The 25,148-nt window shown below is 30.1% G+C and overlaps 4 protein-coding genes across 6 annotated transcripts; 1 reads left to right on the top strand and 3 right to left on the bottom strand.

Annotated features, from left to right (window-relative positions):
- Positions 1 to 978: 978 nt before the first annotated feature.
- Positions 979 to 2,633, bottom strand: LOC112791428 (NAC transcription factor 25). The gene is made up of 4 exons (XM_025834265.2): positions 2,321 to 2,633; positions 1,902 to 2,233; positions 1,529 to 1,790; positions 979 to 1,443 (listed from the first exon to the last, which is right to left on the bottom strand). The coding sequence occupies exons 1-4, from the start codon at positions 2,526 to 2,528 to the stop codon at positions 1,253 to 1,255; spliced, it is 993 nt and encodes a 330-aa protein (XP_025690050.1). The 5' UTR covers positions 2,529 to 2,633; the 3' UTR covers positions 979 to 1,252.
- A 3,478-nt stretch (positions 2,634 to 6,111) lies between these two features.
- LOC112791429 (uncharacterized) lies at positions 6,112 to 8,446 on the top strand. Of its 2 annotated transcripts, XM_072233500.1 has the most exons (3): positions 6,160 to 6,933; positions 7,621 to 7,918; positions 8,262 to 8,446. In XM_072233500.1, coding segments are annotated over exons 1-3 (957 nt in total). In that variant the 5' UTR covers positions 6,160 to 6,276; the 3' UTR covers positions 8,264 to 8,446. The 2 variants fall into 2 exon arrangements, with proteins under 2 accessions (XP_025690051.1, XP_072089601.1); XM_025834266.3 differs by lacking the exon at positions 8,262 to 8,446 and having other exon boundaries at positions 6,112 to 6,933; positions 7,621 to 8,050.
- A 1,491-nt stretch (positions 8,447 to 9,937) lies between these two features.
- LOC112791427 (ABC transporter G family member 9) lies at positions 9,938 to 14,724 on the bottom strand. Of its 2 annotated transcripts, none has more exons than XM_025834263.3 (5): positions 14,537 to 14,724; positions 13,713 to 13,854; positions 12,567 to 13,371; positions 12,132 to 12,451; positions 9,938 to 12,050 (listed from the first exon to the last, which is right to left on the bottom strand). In XM_025834263.3, exons 2-5 carry the CDS (start codon positions 13,827 to 13,829, stop codon positions 11,418 to 11,420), a joined length of 1,875 nt encoding a protein of 624 aa, XP_025690048.1. In that variant the 5' UTR covers positions 13,830 to 13,854; positions 14,537 to 14,724; the 3' UTR covers positions 9,938 to 11,417. The 2 variants fall into 2 exon arrangements, with proteins under 2 accessions (XP_025690048.1, XP_025690049.1); XM_025834264.3 differs by having other exon boundaries at positions 11,335 to 12,050; positions 13,713 to 13,870; positions 14,537 to 14,630.
- An 8,380-nt stretch (positions 14,725 to 23,104) lies between these two features.
- LOC112782191 (probable 2' cyclic ADP-D-ribose synthase BdTIR) lies at positions 23,105 to 23,875 on the bottom strand. Its single transcript, XM_025824575.3, has 2 exons — positions 23,427 to 23,875; positions 23,105 to 23,201 (listed from the first exon to the last, which is right to left on the bottom strand). The coding sequence occupies exons 1-2, from the start codon at positions 23,873 to 23,875 to the stop codon at positions 23,105 to 23,107; spliced, it is 546 nt and encodes a 181-aa protein (XP_025680360.3).
- Between the last annotated feature and the right edge of the window lie 1,273 nt (positions 23,876 to 25,148).

The raw sequence follows: 25,148 nt of genomic DNA on the forward strand, positions 1-25,148 counted from the left end.
ACCAAATTAGAACTTACTACTTTTCTCCTTAAGACTACTTGTAATCTCGATCATCTCCAGTTCGTGGAGGCATTGGAATTTATTTATACTCTCAAAGTTTCAACAACTTTAAGACCATGACCTTTAGAAAATAAGGTATGTCATGCTTTCTCATGTAATCATAATTAAGTATGAATATGTAGAGTTGAAATAGTAAAGAAAAAATTATGCGCTCTTATAAAGCTAGCTAACTTATATTAAGAAAAAAAGCATCACATCGAAACTTTTTAAGAGCACTACTTTGAAAGTTAGAAACAAAAATATTTCAATCTTTTCTGTTCATGAAATAGAGAAAAATTAATTTATGATAATCAAGGATGCAAGGATGCATTTTATAAAGAAAAGAAAACACTAGCAAAAAAGTATAATTTTTATATAAGAGGGAAAAACTTTTTTTTTTCATTCTCTTTCTCTGTTATATATTGAAAAAATAAATTTCTTTTTTAAGTATAGTCAAATATATTTTTTTAATAAATATTTTTTAATAATAAAATTCAAAATTTCATATTATTGAAATACAACTGATAAATATTAAAATTAGTCGTTAGTATAAAATATATATTTAAAATAATTTAAATAATATATTTATACACAAATATACAGTAGGTAACTTAAATGACACCATTTAGTTTTAGTGAGACAAGTAAAAGGCCAAAATTTTCTGCCTAACTTTATCGGCGGTGTTTCGTTATTTTTTGTTTCCCAGTTCACACTTTTTCTTCAAGTCATAAATGCCAAAAAGAGGAAGGTGGTTACGACCTTACCAGAATTTTCATCCTAAGGAATGGTGGTAAATCACCATTACCATTGAAACAAATTAAAGGCAAAAACAATAATAAAAAATATATATTATAATACTATTCATAAGTTCTTCACGTGTGGCTTTGATTATATATAAATATAGAAAACACAGAAAAGAAATTAGATGCTCCATGAACATGTGTAACCGAATTCATTTATGATGCGATGGTATGAAATTTCATCTAGGGTAAGCTTGCTTCAGTTTCAAAATATAGGCCTATAGTTATGATCATGAAAACTCTTGTATGTTCTTTAATTTGTGTATGCTATGGTTATTACATTCAAAAGTGAATAACTACATATATACTAAGGCACTAAGCTACACAATATGGATCAAGAGACCTATTAATATAATATAATTATAACACCCCCACCAAAGCAACGCAAAATATTATTATTATTAATTAATTAATTAGTTCCAATTTAAGCCTGGAAGTTGAAATTGTTGCCTCAAGACAGCGTCTCCCACGGAGCCAAGAATGGAGTTTGGGTGAAACGGTGTGTTGTGAGGAAGCTGGTTAAGAAGAGAAACGAAGGAGGTGTTGTCTCCATTATTAAGATCACCATGGAATCTCTTGCTTGAAGATGAGGACCCTGGAGACCCTGTGGATTATTATTATTAACTAGTAAGTTTAATTTGTTTGAATTAAGTAATTAAGGAAGGTAATAATAATAATAAGGTTGGTACCATTTTGCATGGTGTGATGATCGGTTGATGCTGCCAATATACCATCGAAGAAGTTGTCATCGTTTTCAAGTGCCATGGGTCCATAACAACCTGTTGTTGAAGTGCTTCTTGGTTTTGACATTGACATAGTTGGCACCATGCTGTTCTCCATGGAAATTAGATCCTTCTCTTCATCCATTAAAAACGCTGGCCTTGGAATTGGAAGGCTGCTACTACTGCTGTTGCTCTTCTTGTATATTCGGCACAAAACCCAATCATCAAGCTACAAAACCATCACTTAGTCCTCAATATTTAAAAGTACGAGATAAAATATTTTGTTAAATTATTAATTAAAGGAACTAAACTAAAAAACTAATAATAATAATATAGATACCCTGAGAGAAGTCTTCTTGAGTGGATCAAGAGGGATAGAAGGAGGCTTAGATGAAATAGAAGAAGAAGCATTGTTATTGTTATCGGTGAGCCTATACTCATGCATAATCCAATTGGTTTTGACACCTTTGGGGGGCTTGCCACCATAAAAAACAAGCGCTTTCTTGACTCCAACTTTCTGCTTGTTCCCATCAGAAGAGAGAATAGGCTTATCCGTCCCGGTGGCTTTCCAATACCCAGAAGTAGCCGCCCTGTTTGGCCGAGCTCCATTCGGGTACTTCCTATCCCGAGGACTGAAAAAGTACCACTCTTGATCCCCAAACGCTGCCTTACCTATATATTCACAAAATCAAGATTAAAAATAATCACTTTAATTCACATGCTACTAATACGAATTGGGCATGTGGAAAAGTTGGGTACTTGGGAGCTCCCATGGATCGAACTTATAGAGATCAACGTCGGCGATGATGGCGACAGGGAGTGGTGAAGAAGAAGCTTTCTTTTTAAGGTAGTGAACGACGAGTTCTTCGTCTGTGGGGTGGAATCGAAAGCCTGGAGGAAGCTGAGGGTGATGATGCTGATCACCCGCTCCTGATGATGAATCTGTGCTATTATCCACCATGATCATGGATCAGTGAATGAATATTATTATTATTCTCTTCTCTATTTATATCTCATGCATATATAGTCTTTATACACCTTAGTATATACATACAACAATACAACTTTTTTAATACCTATTTTGTTTTTTTCCATTTCATTTTATTTCTTCAGTGAATTTTGGGAAAAAAGTAGCCCTCTGATAGTGACATCGCTGGAGGTAGATAACGGGGACAATTATTAGGGACGTTAAAAATTAATTCAAATTCAATTAAAAAATATTTGACTCAAATTTTCAAAATTCATCAATATCGTCCAAATAAAAAATTATTTTAAATTCGCCATTGTTATTTGTTTTGTAAGTTGTGACAAAAAAATTTATTATTATCGAGCAGTTTAGTTTAGTTACAATTACAAAAATTGAATAAAAATAAACTAAATTAAATTAGTATTATTCATTATATTTTGATAAATAGATTTTATTGAAATGTTTTATAAAACGTTAAAACAAATGAAAAACATTAGAAAAACAATATTTTTAGTGTAATATACTTAATTTTAAAGGAGATGAACATATCCTATGCGAGTATGTGAACACTTTATTTATTTAATTTGCTGATTTTGATATTAGGAGAGGAAATCTGAGTTTTTGTAACAAGAAATAATATTTGTACTAATTTTTGTTTGTATATTTTTATAGTATAACAAAATATTTCTTATCAATTATTTTAGTAAAAAAATAAAAAGACATATACAAAAGAGCATACAAAATTATGCATATAATTTTTTTTAATTATATATCTAAATAGGTCTTTAAAAAAATTTACGTTGAACATTTTAATTTCTAAATAATTTTTTATTTATATTGAGATTTTTAAATTTTATAAAAGTAAAGTATATATTTTTTTGTCACACTTTTAATAATTTATTTATTTAAATAAAATTAATAAATTTGACTAAAAAATAATATACTTTACCTTTATAAAATTCAAAATCTTAATGCAATAAAATTTTGTTAAAAATCAATTTTTTTATGCAAAATTTTTTAGGAATCTACTGAGTATATATATATATATATATATATATATATATATATATATATATATATAACACATGCGGTAAAGGGATGAGATTTTGACACGTGGATGTGGGGACCACGATTGCAACGAGGAAAGGATGGCTGTTTTCCTGGGAAAAAGAAAGGGGTTGAGAAGTTTGGGAATGGAACGTTTTTGATGTCATGCTTTTCTTATGCAAACAAGCCACCTTCTCTCCCTCACACACATCCCACCTCCCCCCTCCCAAACACAAATACAATGTGAAATGCAATATTAAAAGCATCTCTGGTGTTTCCAATCTCATTCATCCTCCCCAAAAAATTAAAGAATGTGTTCGTTACTTGGGATCTCGGGTGTTCGACAGGTCAGGCAGAGATGGAATAGTGAGCGGATTGAACCCTGAGTTGATGGAAGAGTGAATTGAAGACGCTGAAGATGACGTGCGGAGGGGGTGGTCACCTGTAAAGACACTCCAACGATCAAGTCAATATTCGTACGAGGTGATGGCCGAATTAGATAAAGTGTTACGTACTTTGGCGCGAGAGCTAATTTCTCCCTTTACATATGGTACTGAACGGGTCCATGAATAACCTAGTCCACTGACTAAGAAATTTCTATGAACTGTTCTAGTCCACGTGGAAGGGGTAGGTCGAACCGGACTTCAGATCGGAAATTTAGGTGCTGTCCCAAAGATACCGACCCAACTGATGGCATGGGTCGTACGGAAAGTGAGTCGAGCGTGACTCAGAACAGGTGTCAGAAAACATGAGTGTTTTGTAGAATTAAAAGAGTGTGAAAGTGTGTATCATATTATCCTTCAACCTTACATCTTAAGAAAAATAATATATATATATATATATATATATATATATATATATATATATATATTGACATCCGATGTCTAACACCAAACAAGTAATTTTTTCATTTTAAAACATGATGAATAATATAAACAATGAATAGAATAACCATAAATACTCGAAGATTTCTACTTAAAATGAGTATCATCTCAAAAAGACTAATCAATAAATTCTTAATGAGCTAGACACCTGATCAATTATCACCAGAAATATGATCACAATACTTTGGGACAAATACATTTATACTTATATAGTTTTTAATAATTACTAAAACATGATTTTACTTTCTTTTAAATGTGGCTCCTAACACAACTAAAAATACATATACTTTCAAAATTAGTAATTAAACTAAAAATTCTAAGCTATTACCATGTTTCTCTCCCCACCGTTTAAAAACAGGAGGAGGAGCAGTATCATCTACTTTTATAAAATAATGATTAAAAATATATTTAATTGACTTTTGAACGCATATAAATATAAGAAGAAAATTAATTAATTCATTATCCTATAACCAGAAGACTACAAACTCTAAAAGCAAAAAATTTTCAACAATGTTGGTCTTAAAGAAATACGTAGTTGCAATGCTAATATGCATGGTGTTAGCTATTGTATGTTTTAATTATGCGGAAACTTTATCAGATTGTGCCAAACAATGCATGCCTGTATGCTTGCAAGAGGGGGGAGCTACGATTGAAGTCTGTGGCCCAGCTTGTGAAAAGTATTGTGATCAGATTTCTGGTGGTAATTGATCAGGTGTCTACCTCATTAAGGATTTATTAATTAATCTTTTTCAGATGATACTCATTTTAAGTAGATTTTTCAAGTATTTATGATTATTCTATTTATTGTTTATATTATTCATCATGTTGTAAAATGAAAAAACTATTCCAGATTTGATGTCATTTTCTACTTATTTGGTGTTAGACATCGGTTGTCAATATATATATACACTTTATCTTTCTTAAGATGTAAGGTTGAAGGATAATATAATACACACCTTCACACTCTTTTAATTCTACAAAACACTCATGTTTTTTGACACCTAACCCGAGCCACGACCGACTCGCCTTCTGTACGACCTATGCCACCAGTTGGGTCGGTATCTTCGAGGCATACCCGAATCCTCGATCCGAAGTCCGGTCCAACCTACCCCTCTCACGTGAACGAAGACAGTTCATAGAAATTTCTTGGTTAGTTGGACAGGTAGCCACTCCTCTCCACGTCATCTCCGGCGCCTTCAATTCACTCCCCAACTTCTACTCCACATCAGCTCAGGGTTCAGCCCTCTCACCATCCCATCTCCGCCTGATCCGTCGAACACCCGGATCCTCACGTAACTAATAGAATGTTTATTACTCTCTTTTTAGACTAACAGGGGAGTTAAGATACCTAATCATATGCCAAAAATTTCATTCCATATCTTTCACAACAAAAAATCCATAATTATATTGGACACATTCTTATTAACAATTTTTATATGCAACACTTATATAATATATAATCACAGAGCATTTTAATCAACCATAAATTACTAAAATAAAAGCAATCAAGTCTCAGAATAACTCAAATAATACTACCAAAATTTAAAATGAAATATATATAAATATTTTTAAAATAAAATAAATTAGACATATATTTTCATTGTAAGAAAATAAAAAACTTAAATAAATATTAAATTCTTAAAAAATTAAATGTCTATCACCAAAAATAAGAATCTATTTATTTTTTTCTTTCAAAAAAAGGATACCAAAAACGTAAACCCCCTTCTTGGTAACGATGAGAGTGTAGGGTTTATGTAGAGTGGAGTTGGTGATACGAAAAACTAAGCATTAGCAGCAGCATATCTTTCACCACGGATATGCACCCAAGAATGAGTCTGGTAGCAGGATCATACGAGAGGTTCATTTGGGGCTTCTCCCTAAATCCCAAAAACGAAACCCTGACCCTAACCCCTCTCTTCTCTTACCCTTCCCACCTCTCTCTCATCAAGTGCGTCGCCGTCTCCGGCTCCGTCGTGGCCTCCGGCGGTGCTGACGACACAATCCACCTCTGCGACCTCGTCACCGCTGCCTCCCTCGGCTCCCTCCACCAACACTCTGCCACGGTCACCGCCCTTGCTTTCTACGCCCCTCCCTCCCTTCCCTTTCCCCGCAACCTCCTCTCCGCCGACGCCGAAGGCTCACTGTCGCTCTTTGACGCCGATGGCTTCGTCCACCTGAAGACGCTCCCCCGCGTCCACCGCCGCGCCGTCAACGACCTCTCACTTCACCCCTCCGGCAAGCTCGCACTCTCTGTTGGCCGTGATGAATGCCTCGCCATGGTCAACCTTGTACGTGGCCGAAGGAGCTTCTGTTGCCGCCTTGGAAAGGAGGCAAGTATAGTGAGGTATGACTTGGCCGGAGACAGGTTCTTTATGGCCATGGAGGAGAAGGTGACTGTGCACGGGGCTGAGGATGCGCGCTTGCTATTTGAATTGGACTGCCAGAAAAAGGTCCTCTGCGCTACGCCAGCGAAGGTTCGCTCTTTTTTCTTGACCTTAATTCGTGATATAACTTTCAATTGCATGATACTGATTTGTCTTAGTGGAAATTGCAAATGTGCTTAGAGCGATGTTAAATTAATGGAACGTGTGTATTTTGTAAGGAATTTGGCTGTGGATATTTATATAGCATTGTTCTGTTTTGTAATTCAGCTTTAAATGTAAAAATTTATCTTCTTGCTGAATGGTGTTTAACGATGATCTAGATAATTAAAATTCTTTGCTGATGATCTGGAGATGTGCTTACAGGGGTGTTAAAGTATTATTTGCTTTTGAATTGTTGTAATTTTGGAAGTTATTGAAGTCTCAATCATTTGTATTCTAATATATCTGTTGGGAAGTGTATGATGTTGGTTAATGCAAGTGTTGCACATTTGATTGAGGGTCGAGTGCTCTGTTGGTAAAGTCAACTTTCTGTAGCATGGATGATAAGAATGTGCAAATACAGCATACATACAATGTTAATTGAAATATATTCATAATTTCATATTGAGGGATGAGTTTGGGGGTTGGATTGTTTTCTGATACAACTAAGAGAGCAACATAATTTGTGGTTTACAATTACCATTATTCCCTAATGACACTGCCTAGAGGTTGCTTTCTTTCCATTTTCAATGTTTGTTCTACTCCTTTTTGACACCTAGAGTTTATTCTATGTTGTAGAATGGACTTCTATACACAGGTGGTGAGGACCGAAATATCACAGCATGGGACATAAACAGCGGGAAGGTGGCTTATTGCATTGAAGGAGCACATAATGCCCGTGTAAAAGGAATTGTTGTGCTCACAGATAGTGATGCTGCTTCAGGGAGTGATGATCCGTACCTAGTTGCATCTGCATCATCTGATGGGGTTATACATGTCTGGGATGTTCGAATGGCCGCAACAGAGAAGTTGAATCCAGTAGCTGAGTGTAGGACACAATCTAGGTTGACATGCCTTGCTGGATCATCTCTAAAATGTGAGTCAATTTCTTAATACTGAATTGTTGGATTTTATGTTTAGACGGGATACTGCAACTTTTTGTCGATCCTATATCTATATGTATGATTTTGCTTTATAGTACATCAAACTGCTTTAAGGATGGCTGCTATTTCCTGTGGATCCATTTCATACAAGCACTTACTGCGCATAACTAATTGACTTGCTCATTTTTACAACATTTTAAGTTTTATTTAAACCATTGCTCTATAATTGATTAAATTATCATGACTTTGGACTAGCACCAAATTTAAAACTCTAAAGAAATTGAAAAAGCAAATTGGGGAATTTTGTACCTTAGGTAGCGTTTGTTTTCGGAACAGGACGCAGACATGGACAACACTTGTTTAAAACGTGTTTGGAAGCAGAGACATGGACAGTGAACATATTGTCTCTGAGACAGTTTTTTATACTTTTGTGTTTACTCTTTTACGAAGGACATTAATGGACATGGAATTTGAAAGAGTGGACACAGACAATTTTATAAATTTTGTTTTCTTTTTTTTTCATTATCACACCTTCTTATTTTTCCTATTGCGTTGTTCAAAGATATTTTTTTCTTCCTGTTCTTTCTCTATCTCTTTCTTTTCCAGGTACTCTCTCCTTTCTGTAAAATTTTTTATTGGGGTAGATAATTTTTTTCTTTTTATCGTTTTATTTTATACCATTTTAACCTTATATTATATTATTTGATTTGTAATAAAAATAATAACAAAAATAATTAATCTTGAAACTTTTGAAAGATAAATATTATCAAAAGTAAAATTAATATTTTAAAATACTAAAAAATAATTTATAAATTATAATTGATTTTATATAATTTAAAAAAATCAGTTTTTTATAAAGAAAAGTCAGTTTTTAGATAAAAAATTAGTTTTTTTTTTTAAAATAAAAATAGATTTTTATATGTAAAAACTAATTATTTTTTCATGTAAAAATGGATTTTTTTAAAATTAATTTTTTATTTAAAATTAATTTGGCTTATTAACTTAAATTTTTTTATTAATCAAACTCAAATTTATTTTTTTTGTTAATCTTAACCATATGTATTTCTACATATTAATAATAAATTTTAAAATAAAATAATTATATTTATAAATTTTATTTTAATATAAATACTAATATATTTTTTTATTAAAATTTTTTGACTTTTCAAATATTTTTTTCAAATTCTGTATGTACTCCTACATACTTTTATTTTTTATTAAATTAATTTGTATTGATATAGAAAATTTGGAATCACAAGCTATTTTAGTCATTTTATATAATATTTTAGTGTTGTCCATATGTATCCAAACATAATACTAGACATTAAAAAGTCAATGTTGGAATGTGAGGTGAGAAAGAGTGCGAATTGAGGATCTTTGAGAATGTGCTTCCACAAATTTAGAACATAATATATTCTTTCATAACTTCCACTAAAAGTTGTTTAACATTTGTCTTAAATTTGTCTAAAATTAAAAAGTCATTCGGACTGAAATTTTTGTCTGAAAAAAAAGCCCAATCTTTAATAGTAATAGTAGAATTTAATTAATGAGAAGTAACATACTTCACTCTATTTGTTATATTTTTTATTAATTTATATATAATCATATTTAACATAACAATCACAAAAATTGAGCTTGGCTCACGGCTCGCCTCATTAACAATCGAGTATATTTCTTAATTCATGAAAAATTTTCTATCATTTACTTATAATACTAAAAGTAAAAAATATATAAATAAAATATATTAAAAGATAATACATGTAACATTCTTTTAATATATTATAGCCTCATAAGTCATAAACAATCTCTGATTTCATATATTCACCAAAAATACTATTATATATGTATAAGCAAATGCCACACGTATACTGCACATGCAAAAAACCTATTCATATATTTTAGGTGCATTTTACAGTTTAGTTTAGACTTAATAATTAAAGATTTCCCATATGATTTTCACCTCCTTTAATTTCATGTATTTTGTACATAGATTAGGTTGCCACATTGAATAAGAAAAATTAGAAACGTGGGCATTAAGAATAAAGACTCAACATACACATTTTTGCATGCAAACATATACATAAAGTCCAATTAATTGCTTCTAAGCAAGATACTTTCACCTATGCAGTGCACTTCATATAACAAAATACATATAAATTCCGAACATGATGACGTGAACCCATCATTGGGCATGTGCCACACCCATCTTTGCCATTTGTCCTCTTCTTCATCATGCAACTCATGATCAATTATTCATAATAATCAATTAAGGCACAAGATCTTAACAAATTGTTAAAGTTCTTTGCAAAATGAAATTTGTTCGGTTGTCGGTTGCCGGACTGGTCTAGTGGTTATTTGAGGGGGTAATAACGCTTCAACCACGGTCGTGCTGGGTTTGGATCTGTTGGGTAGCCGAACTCTTGCTGTGGAAGGAAAGAGGGGGATGCCACCTGCAAAAACACTCCGACGCTCAAGTCAGCTAGTGTGCAGGCGGGGAATATGATAGGTGGAAAAAGTGACGTATCTCTGGGGAAGGGCAGGTCCTTCCTTATTTATACCGTGTCAGAGGTGGGCCCTACAAGGATAGGCCCACTAGGGCCCACCTTCCTCGAAGCTTCCTCACAGCTGCAGTGGAGAGCTGTCAGGGACGCGTGTTCGGGTCGCGTAGTGAGCTGCATGTGCTCGACCGCTTGGGTCGGGCCATCAATGGGTCGGGTTGACCCGCAAGTGGCCTGGGCCAGGCCGTAACAAAATTAAACGCTCTACATAGTTAAATATTATATTATACTATATAGAGACAATTAGTCTTTTTGTTTTCTTTTTCTTCATTTTTTACAAGCATTTTTCTGATAGAATGATTATGGTGGAATGGAAAGTTAACATTATTATTAAATATTATAGTTAAAAGTAAGTTATTACATCTATTTATAATGTGCACATTAGTATATTATAAGAATATGCAGAAAAATTTCCATCCGACACAAATTCGGACCTAGGATGTTATATATGGTTAGTATTGAACTTCATAAAGACCACATATTTAAACCCATATAAATGCTCAAATTCGATAAATAAAATTAGGCTATACTGTCTCCGAGAATTGTAGTAATAGTTTGATATTGCTTGTATTATTGTTGGAACACAAATTGTCCTTGTAACACATAATCTTCAATGCAAGTATGCAACCTCTTATGTTATTACCACTTTCCACATCAATTTTTATATGGTTAAGAACGCAACCAACATGAACTTAGCAGTACGAAACAAATTGTTTGGACTGGATTTATAATGGCCGCTGTTATTATCATCACTTTCTTGATGTGACTATGATTATCTCTTAGGCCAAGAATTTGTAACAACTAAAAGTAGTTTGACATCTAACAATTGAAGGTGAATTATGTTATCTAAATTGTCCTTTTAAATTTTATTAGTATTTAATAAATAAGAACAATTTTATAATTAGTTCACATAACCTACATGCTGTGGGTCTACCTAGCTATGTTTGACAACAATCATGAGAGCAAAATAGGCAATAATCCTGTACACTAGAACCATTGCAACCAAGGCAAAAACAGAGAAAATTTGATGATCAAGACCAACATGCTGAATCACCTGATATTCTCTAACTGAGCATGTAACATTATCCTTAAACTGTGACCCCAACAATAGCTTATAACCATAATAGCTATGAGATATGTGTTTAATCCATGACACAAAACTTGGGACATGCTGAACATAGAAGCCATTGCTTAGAATATATAAAGTCATGACTACCGATCCAACTCTAGAAGCCAACTTTTGATTACTCACCACAACTGCACCAATGGCAAGACCAATACCCTGTGACACCAAAGCATAGAGAAGAACAATGGCTAGAGTTTGAAAGAAATTTAAGGGATTTGGTTTTAGCCCCACCATCCAGTAAGTAATGGTGACAAAAATGGTTGGCATTGCTAGCACTGCTGGAAGTTCAACAACACTGTTTGCCATGACATAAGTTGAGAGTCTATACATGTAGCAAGATTTTTCCTTCATTAACATTTCATGATCATAAGGGAAGGTGTAGATTGACACTAACATAGGCAAGTATGCACTAACTTGTGTGTAGTAGAAAAGTAGTCCCACCTATGTAGCAATGAAACAATGATGAGAATTGAGAAATACATAAATGTCAATTTAGACACAGAGAGTTTATTGTTTAAATACCAGGTCTTTCGTTTGATTAGCTCCGGCCTGCCACCAAACAAGGCCTGAAATGGTTGATGCTGCCAAAACTTTACAGATTATGAGGATTGAAAATTGGTCATACTTCCTTTCTTTGAAACCTCTGTTTATTAATATAGTGAATTGTTGCCACCATGTTGTGCAGTACTGGCCAAGCATTTCATCCCCTGAAGTGTTGTGAAATGGTACCTTGGAGCTTTTGAGTTCCATGTTTACTTGAGATGCAAGGTTACTTTCAAATGCTGATTTTAACACTTGTTTTGTAGCTTCAACTTCATCTTCTAAATTTCCAGCATATATACCTACAAAATTGTAACATGATTTTTGAAAAATGAAACATATTAGCTAAAACTTTCAGAAAGACAATTTTCAGTTGATTTGAAATTAGTCCTTGAAACATGGTATCATGATAGTTACCGCTTGCAAGATCAAGTAGGAAATCTGTAGGATTCATGGCTACAGAAGGAGCATAACCAATGCTGTAGAAGTAATTCATGACAAGTTCTCCTTTCCCAAAGTACAAGGTACTACCATCTGATAGCAGCAGAATCTTGGGAAACATGTAAAATAGCTTGCTAGAAGGTTGATGAATAGTCATTACCACAGTCCTTCCAGATTTAGCCAAATCACACAGAGTTAGCACGATTCTCCGAGCAGTTGTCGAATCAAGCCCTGAAGTTGGTTCATCAACAAGCAAAAGACTAGGATTAGTCAACAATTCTTGACCTATGCTGACCCTTTTCCGTTCTCCACCTGACACACCTCTTAAGAGTGGACCTCCCATTATAGTGTCCTTACAATGATTCAGGTCAAGTTCATCCATAACCGCGCAAGCGTGCGCGATTTTCTCTTGTTTGGAGAGGCTGTTTGGCAGGCGAAGAAGAGCCGAAAAGACTAATGTCTCATGGACTGTTAGGTGAGAATAGAAGAGATCATGTTGATGAACAAATCCAAGGTTTCGCTTCATGGATTTCAAGAGCTTCTTGCCATTGTAGGTTATGCTTCCTTTTGTGATTCCATTTTTTAGTCTACCTCCCAATGCATTTATCAGAGTTGTTTTTCCACTACCAGAAGGACCTAAAATGGCTAATAATTCTCCAGGGAAAACAGAACCGCTAACCCCTTTCAAGATTAGTTTACCATCCTCATTACAACTATTTTCTTTCTTGCAAAACAAGCCACCCCTTTTACTTGTTTTGGTTTCATATATAACATCTTCAAACTGCAATAATCAACATTGTAATGTAGAATATGAACATGTCTAGCAAATCTTATAAATTATCCATGTTCCATGAGTTTACTAACCATTAGGCATTATCACATAATAAACCAATACCAATCTAGAAGTTACTCATCACTATCCATTTGTGTTAACATTTAAAATATCTAAAAATTGAAGGAAGGTAATGTACTTAAAGTGATCTAGAGTACCAAATAAATAAAAGGAACTAGCCCAATTCTTTCTATGTCTGGATTCAAATTAAATTCTTTATGAACTATCATTAACAACACTAACACATGAAACAACAATTAAAATTTTATGAGTGTATTTATAGAGCATGCCTTTAGGGTAACAGGTGGATAAGCTTTGATAAACATGTTTCGTTTTCCTTCTGTTGTTGACTTCATTAAGGTTTGGTATTCAGAGCTTAGTGTCCCACTTGCCATTTCATTTGACATTTCGTTGCAATGTTACCCGTAAATGCTGCAACAAGAGGCAACTAAAATTTATTAAAAGAAATACATTAGTGACATTGTTTCAGAAAATATCAAGGAGTAACAATTTTAATTTATATTAGTAGGCATTTTTAGTCAGCAACCTATAGTCTAGTAGTCCAAAATTATTCTTTTAACTAATATTTTTAAATATTATTAACTAACTGATTGTTGGTCAAAATTAATAAATTGTGCTAGTCCTATAACACTGACCTATAAGTAAGTCAAAAGATTTTGCGCTAGAATAATCAATTATAGATCCATTTTAAATAAGTTTGTTGCTTCTAATCATACATTTAAAAATTACTCCTTAACTTTATGTCAGGATTAGCAAAAGCGATTAAGCAATCTTTGTTTTAAATTTCAGCTTTACTTTTGTCAATTTCAAACATCTTTTGATATTGTTGTTTCAACCCAACCCAACTCAAGTTGTAATCTAAGCATGTTAAGAAGAGAGAAACAGTAGGCCCAAATAGAATTCAGAGATGAATGCTGAAAGAGAGATAATTGGCCCAGTTATGGGACCGTCTCTCTTTCACTCTATGCATTATCAAAAACAAAGTTTGGATTCATAATGATATGATTGAACAAGAAGGAAAATCACTATAGATAGATGGATGATATCGATTTCAATGTGGATGTGGCAAGAGGAACCATTGGAAAAAGCTTACCTTGTTATTAGTTATATTTGCTTCACTTTTTGTTCAGAATATGTATGGCTCCTCCTTTGCTCTGCCTTAATTATTAGCTTTTCGTTGATGAAAATGACGAGAGATGAGCATTGTTGACATGTCTGCAATGCTTTTTATGTGTGTTGGTTGATGAAAGAGGTTACGTGCACCTATGTTATGTGTACACTAAAATTAATTATCAGTATAAAATATATATTAAAATATAAATATATATTAAAAATAAATTAAATTATATATATATATATATATTTATATACAAATATATTAGTGATTGATTTTAATGTATAAATAATATTTTTGAATTACTAGTGTTGTGCCAATTGCTACCATTACGTGGGAACTTTGCATGCTGCCACCGTCCCTTTTACTCTCTCTATTCATTAAGCTTTTTCTCCTTTCATTTCTCATGTGAATGAATCTCATCGATGCAATAACTTCGTGTCATTTTCTTACTTGAAAATCTTCCTCCACAATCTCTTTTTTCCTTCTATTCAAAATGATTTTTTAATTTCAACATTTTTTTTAAATGACACAATAATAATAATAAATGAGTAAATTAAAGTAGTAGTATAAGAAGAAGATAGATATATTAATCCTTTTGGTTGTAAATTCCTATTTCCTAATATATGAATTGAAGAAGCTTCTACGATTTAAACTTCCAATAAGGCTAATAACTTGTCATTGCTTCTGAAAGTCAAACCAAGCCATATATATGCATCGCAGCCTATAAGGTACCAAGAATGATTTAATTATAATTTTCATACTACTATGTATGTGTTTCTCCCATTCAAGCATTCATCGTCATTGGTGTCTTTGTTACTTTCTTGGATCTTGTCGTATATACTCGTGGCTTATGGACTGAATACGTAATCAGTGACGTCAGCGTTGTTACATTTACTACCCCTCTACTAGAATTTATTTAGATATGACATGTAGTGCTCACTGCCTCTAAATTTATTTCATCATATCCTACTAATGACTGCATTAATTAATTAATTGGTCCCCGAAGAAGTATATAAGCAAATAGATATTTCGTTTTGGTTCTCTTGTAAATGTCTTTATTCCTATATATATGAATTAAAGATGCTCTTACGATTTAAACTTCTAATTATGCATAGCAAGAAGAAATAATAATACATGGTGGGAACGATCTTCGCCATTTAGAAGAAGAATAGGCGTAATGGGCATCTCTACCAAAAATAACTAAAATGATATATGGATCACCAAGAACCACGCATGCATGTCTTATAGTCCCTTGAAGAACTCATGCAGCCCTGTTCTTTATTTTCTTATAATTTTTTGGGACAAAATACGGAGAACTAATTTTAGTTGTTCAATATTGTTTTAATTTTTTAATTTAATTTTTTTAAAAAAATTTAAATTTTATAATTTATAATTAGAATTCAAAATTTAAAATAAATAAAATAATTTTAAAAAAATTTGATGAAATTAAGTGAAGGAAAACTTAGCTCCTTATCATTATTTTTTTTTCAGTGACGACTATTTAAGTAATATACTACTCTCATTATTTTATATATTTTTAATATATATTTTATATTTTATATTTTTAATATATTTTTTATATAATAACTAATTTTTTTGTGTATAGATAATATAATTATTTAATTTCTTTTTTTGGGTCAGAGTATAATTATGTAATTTCATGCACTCGCATATGGAGGCTCATGGGCCACGATGACGTTTGTTTGGGCCTACTGTTTGGACTGATCATTAGGATCATCCCTTTTTTTTTTTTTGCAATAATAACCATAATTTTCATTTATACAGGCTCATGATTGTTGCTATTAACCGAGACCGAGAGTCCGAGAGCCATAAACTTGTTCACTTCTAGCAGGGTTAGGGTTCTTGAGCCACACTCTGATACTGAAAGTGCTATCTATCTATGATGTTACAAAATCCCTAATCTCTCACTCTGATCCAAAAAAAAAACTTGTTCACTTCTTCACTCATTTGTTTATATTTTATTATTTTTAAAATTTAAATTCAAAACTTTTCGTTTTAATTAAAGTATAAAATATTAATTATTTGACTAATATTATATTTGTTATTTGTGTACATATTTATATTAATATACTAGTATATTATTAAGCTACTATCACCGGTGGAGTTTTTTTTTTTTTTGGTATTTACCGGAATTTTGTTTAGACAACAGAGGCCATACAAAATTTTTGTAAAAATATTAGTGGTGCTATTTCAAAAAAAAAGTTAGTTAATTTGGTTAACTAATACTAATAGGCTTCCAATTTATTTATGTGTGTTTAACATCTACTTTCATCGTTCTCTCAGACTTTTTATCTTGTATCTTTCTGAATTATATTTATCTTTTCATATATTTTCATGTATTATTTTATTTTTAAATTAATATTAAAAGTTAAATATTATTATAATATTAACAATATTTATATTAATAAATTTTAATACTTTATTTTATTAAAAATTTAAGAATTTATTTTGTTGCATTATATTATTTGATTGTAATAGAAATAATAATAAAAATAATTAGTCTTGAGATTTTTAAGAGATAGATATTATCAAAGGTGAAACTAATTTTTTACCATGTTAAAAAATAATTTATAAATTATAATTAATTTTATATAATTAAATAAAAATAAGTGTTTTGAAAAAAAAAGGGTCAGTTTTTAGATTAAAAAAATTAGGTTTTAAATAAAAATAGGTTTTTATGTGAAAAAATTAATTATTTTTTTCATATAAAAACTGATTTCTTTTGGATAAAATCAATTTAATTTATTAACTTAAATGAAACTTTTTATTAACTAAAATCAGATTCACTTTTTAGTTAACTTTAACCATATGTAATCCTATGTATTAATAACAAATTTAAAAATAAAATAATTATATTTATAAATTTTATTAAAATTTAAATACTATTATATAATTTTTGTATTAAAATTTTTTTTATCTCTCCAAAAATTTCTTTTAAGTTTCGTCACTGGATACTATTGTATAATATATTAATAATACAATGTATATCTGACAAAAAAATGTTTATTTCAAAGGAAATCAACACATAATATTCCATTTCAATACTCTCCTAAATTTATTATAAAAAAGTATAAGAGGCCAACACTTTTATTAAAATTTAGTCAGCACTTAACTATCAAAAGAAAAGTGAGTAATCATATATTATTAGATGTAATCTCACACCATTAAAAATACTGATGATAACTAATTGATAGTTACAAATTACAAAATATGCTGGTCCTAACACTCTTCTCTATTATATATATACAGATCGAGTATTAATTTATTTTTATTCTAAAGTAGTTAAAAAATTATTTTCAGAAATTGTTTTTTAATTTGAGTGTTATCATATCGGTTATTTAGTCTATTATTCAATTACCTTGAGCCCAACTAGAAAGAATAACTAAATATTATAATATAAACAAGAATATTTGAACATACATAATAATAACAAGGACTTAATAGTTTAATTTGGGCATGACGTTTATAGTTAGAAAGTTCGAAGTAGTTGTTCCCGTAATAACCTACCTTTTATGGCCATGGAACTTTAATACTTAAGAGAGTCACAAGTCACAACAAAAAAAGGTAAACATAATTTTTGAATGTGCCGTCATCCCCTACTTTTATGTTGGAAACCCCTGTTGATTTGGTCCTCACATTCTTATTAGACTAATTCTTTATTTTGAAGCACAAACTAAACCAATGAGTAAAAAGAGATTACGAGATCATTTTATTTGCTATACTCTTTTTAAATTTGTATTCTAATTATAATGACACCTTGAATACTCCTTAAATTATAAGATTAAAAGAAATTATATCAAATTCAAAATTTTAAGATAATAAATTAATGAGTCTCTCATTTTATATACTTCTTACTCTTTTATTTTATTTGATGTGCAACTAACTTCATACACTCCTCATGCTTGTAAAATTAACAAATTTTAACCCAATATAACAATGCAAGAATACGAGAATCACATGAAAGAAAGATTGAAAGGTCGGGATGGGAATGTGGATTGACCACAAAAAAGGAAGAAAACTCGGACACATTTTCTTTACTGATGAAGAACGGGACAAATGTAAATCCTCTAATATAATAAAGAAGTAACACTAGTGCCACAAAATATGTTATTAATTCATACTAGTATACCTGCTGGGCGTTATTCACGTGTCATAGACAAGAAAGAGTGAAAGACCCACATTGTCCGTTCCAATTCTAATGAGATTCAAAAGGCACTAGTATTCGATCTGATATGTATTATTGCTTAAAAGATTGATCCTGATATGGAATAATCCACAAACCGAAATTATCTAATAATTCAAGCAACGTGTTATTAATTGTACAAGCTATGTTAACGCGAATCTAACATAATGATGACAAGAGTTTTACTGTTGAAAAAGTGCATCAAATAACAGTAAAAATAAAAAGTGTATATATAGAAGTGGGTTGGGAACCAATTAATTAACTAGCACACAATAATATAATATAATTAAGTCTTACTATAAAATTATGGCACATTAGAAATTTAGAAATGGTTTGTCCCCATGGCATACACTTCAATATAAATATTATATAGCATAACATTTGTAAAAACTAAAAAACAATTCAATATATATCTAAATTGATTGTGATAAATAAATTAAAAAATAATAAATTCAATTTAACTTCATACCAATTATATATATATATACACCAATTTTTTTATTTATATTTTTTTATTAGTTTAAATTTTTACAATAAATAATTTGATGATATTATATCAAAATTTTAGATAAAAAATTTGATATTTGGTGAGCCCAAAAATAAAATAAAAATAATATAAGAGTTCAAAGAGAAAGTATTATCCTATTAGTATAAGTTTTTTGGATGAATCATTTTATAACACTTCGTCATTGATTATTCAAAAAGAACAAAGAAAATTATAGAAATATAGAATATAAAAAATAAAATTTGTAGTAAAAACTAAAGAAAAATAATTGTGAATTAAATAACGTACCGCGTCCTTTCGCGCGGAACTCTAATTAGTAATTACGGATCACATCAACAATCGCTTTTTTATTTTTTTATTTCTTTTTTATGAGCACTTTTTGAATTACTATCTACTACTATTATCTGTTTTCTGTTGACTTTTTATGTAATACTAATACTTATACATATAAGTGCTGCATACTTTAATCTATATAATTTCTTTGTTGATTTACTGGTTAAACTTTCCGAAGTGTAATACGTGGATAAAACTCAAAATTAAAATTGTTACACATGAGATATATTTTAATTAAATTTTAATGTTAAAATTTAATTAAAATATATCAAATTTTTTAAAGTGAGAAATACTTTAAAATAGTTTTAGGCCTTTAGCTAGCCATATTTTTAATTTGGATAAAGTTATAAAAAACCATTGGATAAAGTTATGATTATAAGTGTTATTTTAAACACAAATTTATTATGTCTCTTTCCTTTTTCCTTTTAATTTGATGATGATTTGATCGTTTATTTATTTTATTTTTTTAAATATGTAATTGTATTATTTTGTAAAAAATAAATACATTGTGTATTATGAGAACAAAGACAAAAAAAAAGATCTTCCACTTTAATAAAATATTAAATATTAACAAAAAATACTAACAAAAAAATCAGTGGAGTTCACAAAAACGATATTATATAACTTGAGTCATTCATTGTTAGAGTTTTTTTGCTATTTTTACCTTTAGCTTCTCATTTTTAAAAACTTCTAAATTTATCATCTTTCACAACACCTAACAGAGAGATGCAAGGAAGGTCATAGAAGATTGTTCTCTTTCAATATCTCTACTTATTGTTTGCTCTGTTTTAATCTCTAATGTTTGGGATAGATGAATTCTATTTTAATTTCTAACTTTTTAATCGTCCTATTTTTATCTCAAAACGTTTAGAATGACATCAATATTATTCCACCATCAAATTCTTCACTAACAACTAACGGAATTGATATACTATTAATAATATTTTTGTTAAAATTATGTTTGCTCAATCTCCTTCTTACCTTCACCCTCTTAACAAACTCAAATTCCATTTTTTTACTTCTTTATTCTTCTCCTCTTTACACTATTAATTCTTCAAGAGGAATTTGAGGAAAAAGAAGAAGAGAGCAGGAGAATAAAATTTAGACTTATTAAGAGGATGAAGGTGAGAGAGGAGAATTGAGTAAATGTAATTTTAACAAAAGTATTATTAATAGTATATCAATTTCGTGAAGAATTTGATTGTGGAATAACATCGATGCCATTTTAAATATTTTGGAATAAATATAAGACGATTAAAATGTTAGAAACTAAAATAGAATTCACCTAAACATTAGGGATTAACACAATATATATATATATGAAATTATAACTATTAAATTAAATAAATTTTAAGTTTTTACCTTTCTAACATTACTCATATATAACTATATATATTAAGTCAGCTTTTAAATTGTAGAACAAGTTTGTTACCATCTAAACCATCATTATTTAAGTTTCTATTGAGCAACGTTCCGAGTAAAAAATGGATTGAGAGACAAAACAAATAATTATAATCCTTCAATTTTCAGTATCATTACCAATCTAATTGGTGTGTGATGAGCTATACTATATTTTATATAACAAGGGTTGATTTCTTCAGTAGTAGATGCGCATTAACCTAATTTACTCATTAACTATAGCGTGTCTTGCGCAACACTTGGAACTACGTACTCATCATATCTTCATCAGTTGGCATTTTAATTAGATCTTTCAATTTGGAATTCATCATATCCTGACATATTGATAGTTTGATTCCACGGTATATAGCTTAGGGGCAACACTTATTTTTCTGTCTATTAAATCATAAAGGGGTCAATTTTATTAAATTTCGAAATAAGATTTTATGTTAACTGGGTAGCAGGTAGGTGTAGGGCCAAAGGGGCTTAGCTTATTGTGCAGGTCATCAGTTTAGGGCTGTGAAGCATTTCCCTCTATTGAAAATAAAACTTGTTTTCTGTGATATTATTATTATTAGAAAAAATGACACTTCTACTCTTTCATGTATATATAATGTCTAAACAATATTTTTTATCCTGTGAAAGTTAAATAACATGCTCTTTAATTAGTTTATTTGACTAAAATATTATTCAATAATGATTATAATTATATATAATAGTAACAATAATATAAATTATATATTTATTATTAATTTGATAACTTTTATTTACGTTTAATATTTTAACTTGTTGCTAAATATTTAATTTAAACTTTTTACATATTTTTATGATTAATGATAAAATATTAAAATAAATAAAATGTATTACTTTAACAATAAATATATATCTTATATATTATCCATATTATTACATAATATAAAATATTTTCATTTTTACAAAGATATTTAATTTAAATTTTTATATATTTCATGATTAATGATAGAATAATAAAAATGAATAAAATCACAAAAATAATGAATATATTTTACTTATTATTTTTAATGTTAGAATAATATAAAAAATATATTTATTTTTACTGTAATAAACTTTATTTATTTTTAATATTTTATCATTAGTAATAAAATATATAAAAAATTAAATTAAATATTTTTGTAATAATTTAAAATACTAAAAATAAATAAAATTTATTACAATAATAATAAATATATATTTTATATTATTATTTTTATAATCAACCAAATATTATCACTAATATATATATATATATATATATATATATATAATGATTTTTGAAGTGTATTTTAGTTAAATACACTAAAGTATATGTTATGTAATTCTTATAAAAAAGAAAAGTATATATCTTAGGAATAGAAGAGAAAAAAATTATCATTTAGACATTTCGTAAAGAAGAAAAGTGTCATTTTTCTATTATTATTATTATTATTATTATTATTAATTTATTACTATTATATAATGTGTTTATATAAACAGGAATTTTATTCATATTTTCATCTAGCTTGATTTGTCATGGCAATTAACATTCATAAAATATAGTAGTTAATTAAACTATATTGTGAAACTAATAATAAAGCAATGCTTATATCAACATCATCATTCATCAGTACATTCTTTAATAAAATTATATATATGTGTGTGTGTGTTTTTAAATAATAATTGCACAAAAATACTTAATTGGTACCACCATGTTAGACAGTGTAATAAACAGACTAACATTTAGTATCCAAATGAAGCCTTTTTATTATTATATAATTGGATTGTAGTATTGAAGGTTGAGATTGTTATTACAGATGTATATCCCATAATAATCCCGAATTTAGGGGATACGAAACAAAAAAAAAAAAAGTGGGTTGTATACTTCTATCGGCTCATGGCAGTAGGAAGGGATTGAAACCTAAGCCAATGAAACTACTCTTTATGTATGGGGTGATCAAGAAAATCAAAGAATATAGTTATATATAGTAACTTAAATATATATGTTTGAGACCTAGTTAAAAGGCCAAAGAATTGGTGATGTTAGAAGGTCTAATACGTATATGGGTTTTGATCACCCAAGAACTTGTTAATAATAATAATAATAATAACTTCAAGGCCTTGTCTTCATGCGCTTATTCTCTTCCTCAACTTCAAGTAAGTTTATTACCACTGCTTCTGAAGCGTTTTTTAATATCTCCGACCAGTCCCTGCATATCCATCCAATTCAAATTCAATACACCATTTATCAAATAAATAATTCAATGACAATAATAACCAAAATGTTATATATATGACGTTAATATTATATTATATTATATTATATTATATTATATTATATTACATTGAGTGAATTTAATCCAATTTTACTAAAAAATTATGTCAAAATATATATTATTTTTATTTTTAAATGTGTGATGACTAATGCAACGTACCCTTTTAAAGGATCAAAGGTTAATCCAACGGTATACTTAGCTTCTTCAAGCGCCAAACTAAATCTCCGGAGCTCTTTTGCCGGACAAGTTCCATTATCCTTAACGACAAGCTGCGAAGGCTTAACATCGTAGAAGATGGGGACAACCCTCTTCTTTGACTCCATGAGCAGAGCGAGCTCATGGAGACAAAAGTAAGACTCGCAATAGCGCGGCGAGAATACAGCGACACCAACTTTACTTCCAACAATGGCCCTATCAATATGGTGAAAGAGTCTGTCCCCCGGTTTCATGTTCATACTATCCAAGAAACTCCTCACACCCATTGCCGTTAACCGGTCATACAACAAGCCCGCAATGTTTCTTTTGGTGTCGATGCCACGGTGGTTGATGAATACATCGCATGCTGGGTGAGCTATCTTGCGGCACAACGTTGTTGATACACGCTGCATGGTTATATATTCTTAAATCTTTTGTGTTTATGTGTGTTGAATGATTCATTCAATATGAAGGAAGAAGCCAAGAGAGGAATTGATGGGTGTATATATATAGCACAAATATGGTATATGGGGAAGAATTTTATAAACAAAACTTTGATGTTTGATTTTCAAGGTGGGTAGTCCATGTTAAGATTAGACCCGAGAAAATACTAGGTATTTGATGGAAAAAAAGAGTAAAAGTGTTTGAAAATGTTGACTACATATGTATGTATGTGGGAATTCATGTTTGGAACTGCTTATCCTTCAAACACGGCTACATCAGTGTATATTATTTTGATTTGATGTGTGTATGAGTATATGTTCTGAGATTGGGATCCAAGTTCCAAAACATGGATTCGCTGACATGGTCATTCCGCTAATTATTTTGCTTTCACTTTTTGGAGAAACTTATACCGTTGCTTCCCCGTACCCCTCATTGGGTTGGGGTCATCATCACAATAAACAAATAAAAAAAACCTTTATGAATTAATATTAACATTTAATTAATTAGTTTTGTTTTAAACAACTTGATTCGTCGAGTGGTCAATTCACTCGTTTAATCAAGTGGTGAAAATTCGGTCGAATTAAAAAATACCATAGCTAAAAAATCATAGTTATCTTAAGGATTTATTAGAGATAAACAAGATCATGATTTTTGGATTTATTAGAGATAAATATAATATGATTATATATATATATTTTATTAAAGGTAATTTGTTAAGGAGAGAAACAGATGCATATTTAATGTATATAAATTTATGCCTCAAATTATATTGTTTATATCTGTTTTTATTTTATGTAAAATTGTCAATTAAATTAAGGCTGTTAAGCGGCATTATTATTGTTTTTCTTACTTTGGTTTTTTTTTTCTCTCTTTCATTTGGTCCGAATTTGTTTCTTTCCGGCATTCTGGAGAATTTGTAGAAGAAGGAATGATGATGAATTGATGATAGAGGAGAATTTGCCTTTCGGCTTTGCTATTATGAATTTTCATATTTGGAAGTGGTCTTAAGAGATCACGAAACTGGAAATTAGTCCCACGGAGCTGAGTGTCTCATTTGATTTGTTCCAACAATTAAGTTGACAATTCTTCTATATATGCTTGGAAAGGAATAATACTATTGAACAGTCTGGTCAAGTATTTGGGAATTGAGAGTTAGTTTAAGATTAAACACAAATTAAACGAAAATTCTTGTAGGCTAATTCAATATATGTATTCCAAAAATATTTATAATTATTTATTTCT

The sequence above is a fragment of the Arachis hypogaea genome, chromosome 3 (assembly GCF_003086295.3).
Source record: "Arachis hypogaea cultivar Tifrunner chromosome 3, arahy.Tifrunner.gnm2.J5K5, whole genome shotgun sequence".
NCBI lineage: Eukaryota > Viridiplantae > Streptophyta > Magnoliopsida > Fabales > Fabaceae > Arachis > Arachis hypogaea.

Coding starts and splice junctions, on each gene's coding strand:
- LOC112782191 (XM_025824575.3), bottom strand. CDS start 23,875: ATGCAGCGTGTATCAACAACGTTGTGCCGCAAGATAGCTCACCCAGCA. Junction 23,202..23,426: donor ACCTTTGATCCTTTAAAAGG/GTACGTTGCATT, acceptor ATGGATATGCAG/GGACTGGTCGGAGATATTAA.
- LOC112791427 (XM_025834263.3), bottom strand. CDS start 13,829: ATGTCAAATGAAATGGCAAGTGGGACACTAAGCTCTGAATACCAAACC. Junction 12,452..12,566: donor CCTACTTGATCTTGCAAGCG/GTAACTATCATG, acceptor ACAATTTTGTAG/GTATATATGCTGGAAATTTA. Junction 12,051..12,131: donor CTAATCAAACGAAAGACCTG/GTATTTAAACAA, acceptor ATTGCTACATAG/GTGGGACTACTTTTCTACTA.
- LOC112791428 (XM_025834265.2), bottom strand. CDS start 2,528: ATGATCATGGTGGATAATAGCACAGATTCATCATCAGGAGCGGGTGAT. Junction 1,791..1,901: donor TCAAGAAGACTTCTCTCAGG/GTATCTATATTA, acceptor ATGGTTTTGTAG/CTTGATGATTGGGTTTTGTG. Junction 1,444..1,528: donor TCATCACACCATGCAAAATG/GTACCAACCTTA, acceptor AATAATCCACAG/GGTCTCCAGGGTCCTCATCT.
- LOC112791429 (XM_025834266.3), top strand. CDS start 6,277: ATGCACCCAAGAATGAGTCTGGTAGCAGGATCATACGAGAGGTTCATT. Junction 6,934..7,620: donor TCTGCGCTACGCCAGCGAAG/GTTCGCTCTTTT, acceptor TCTATGTTGTAG/AATGGACTTCTATACACAGG.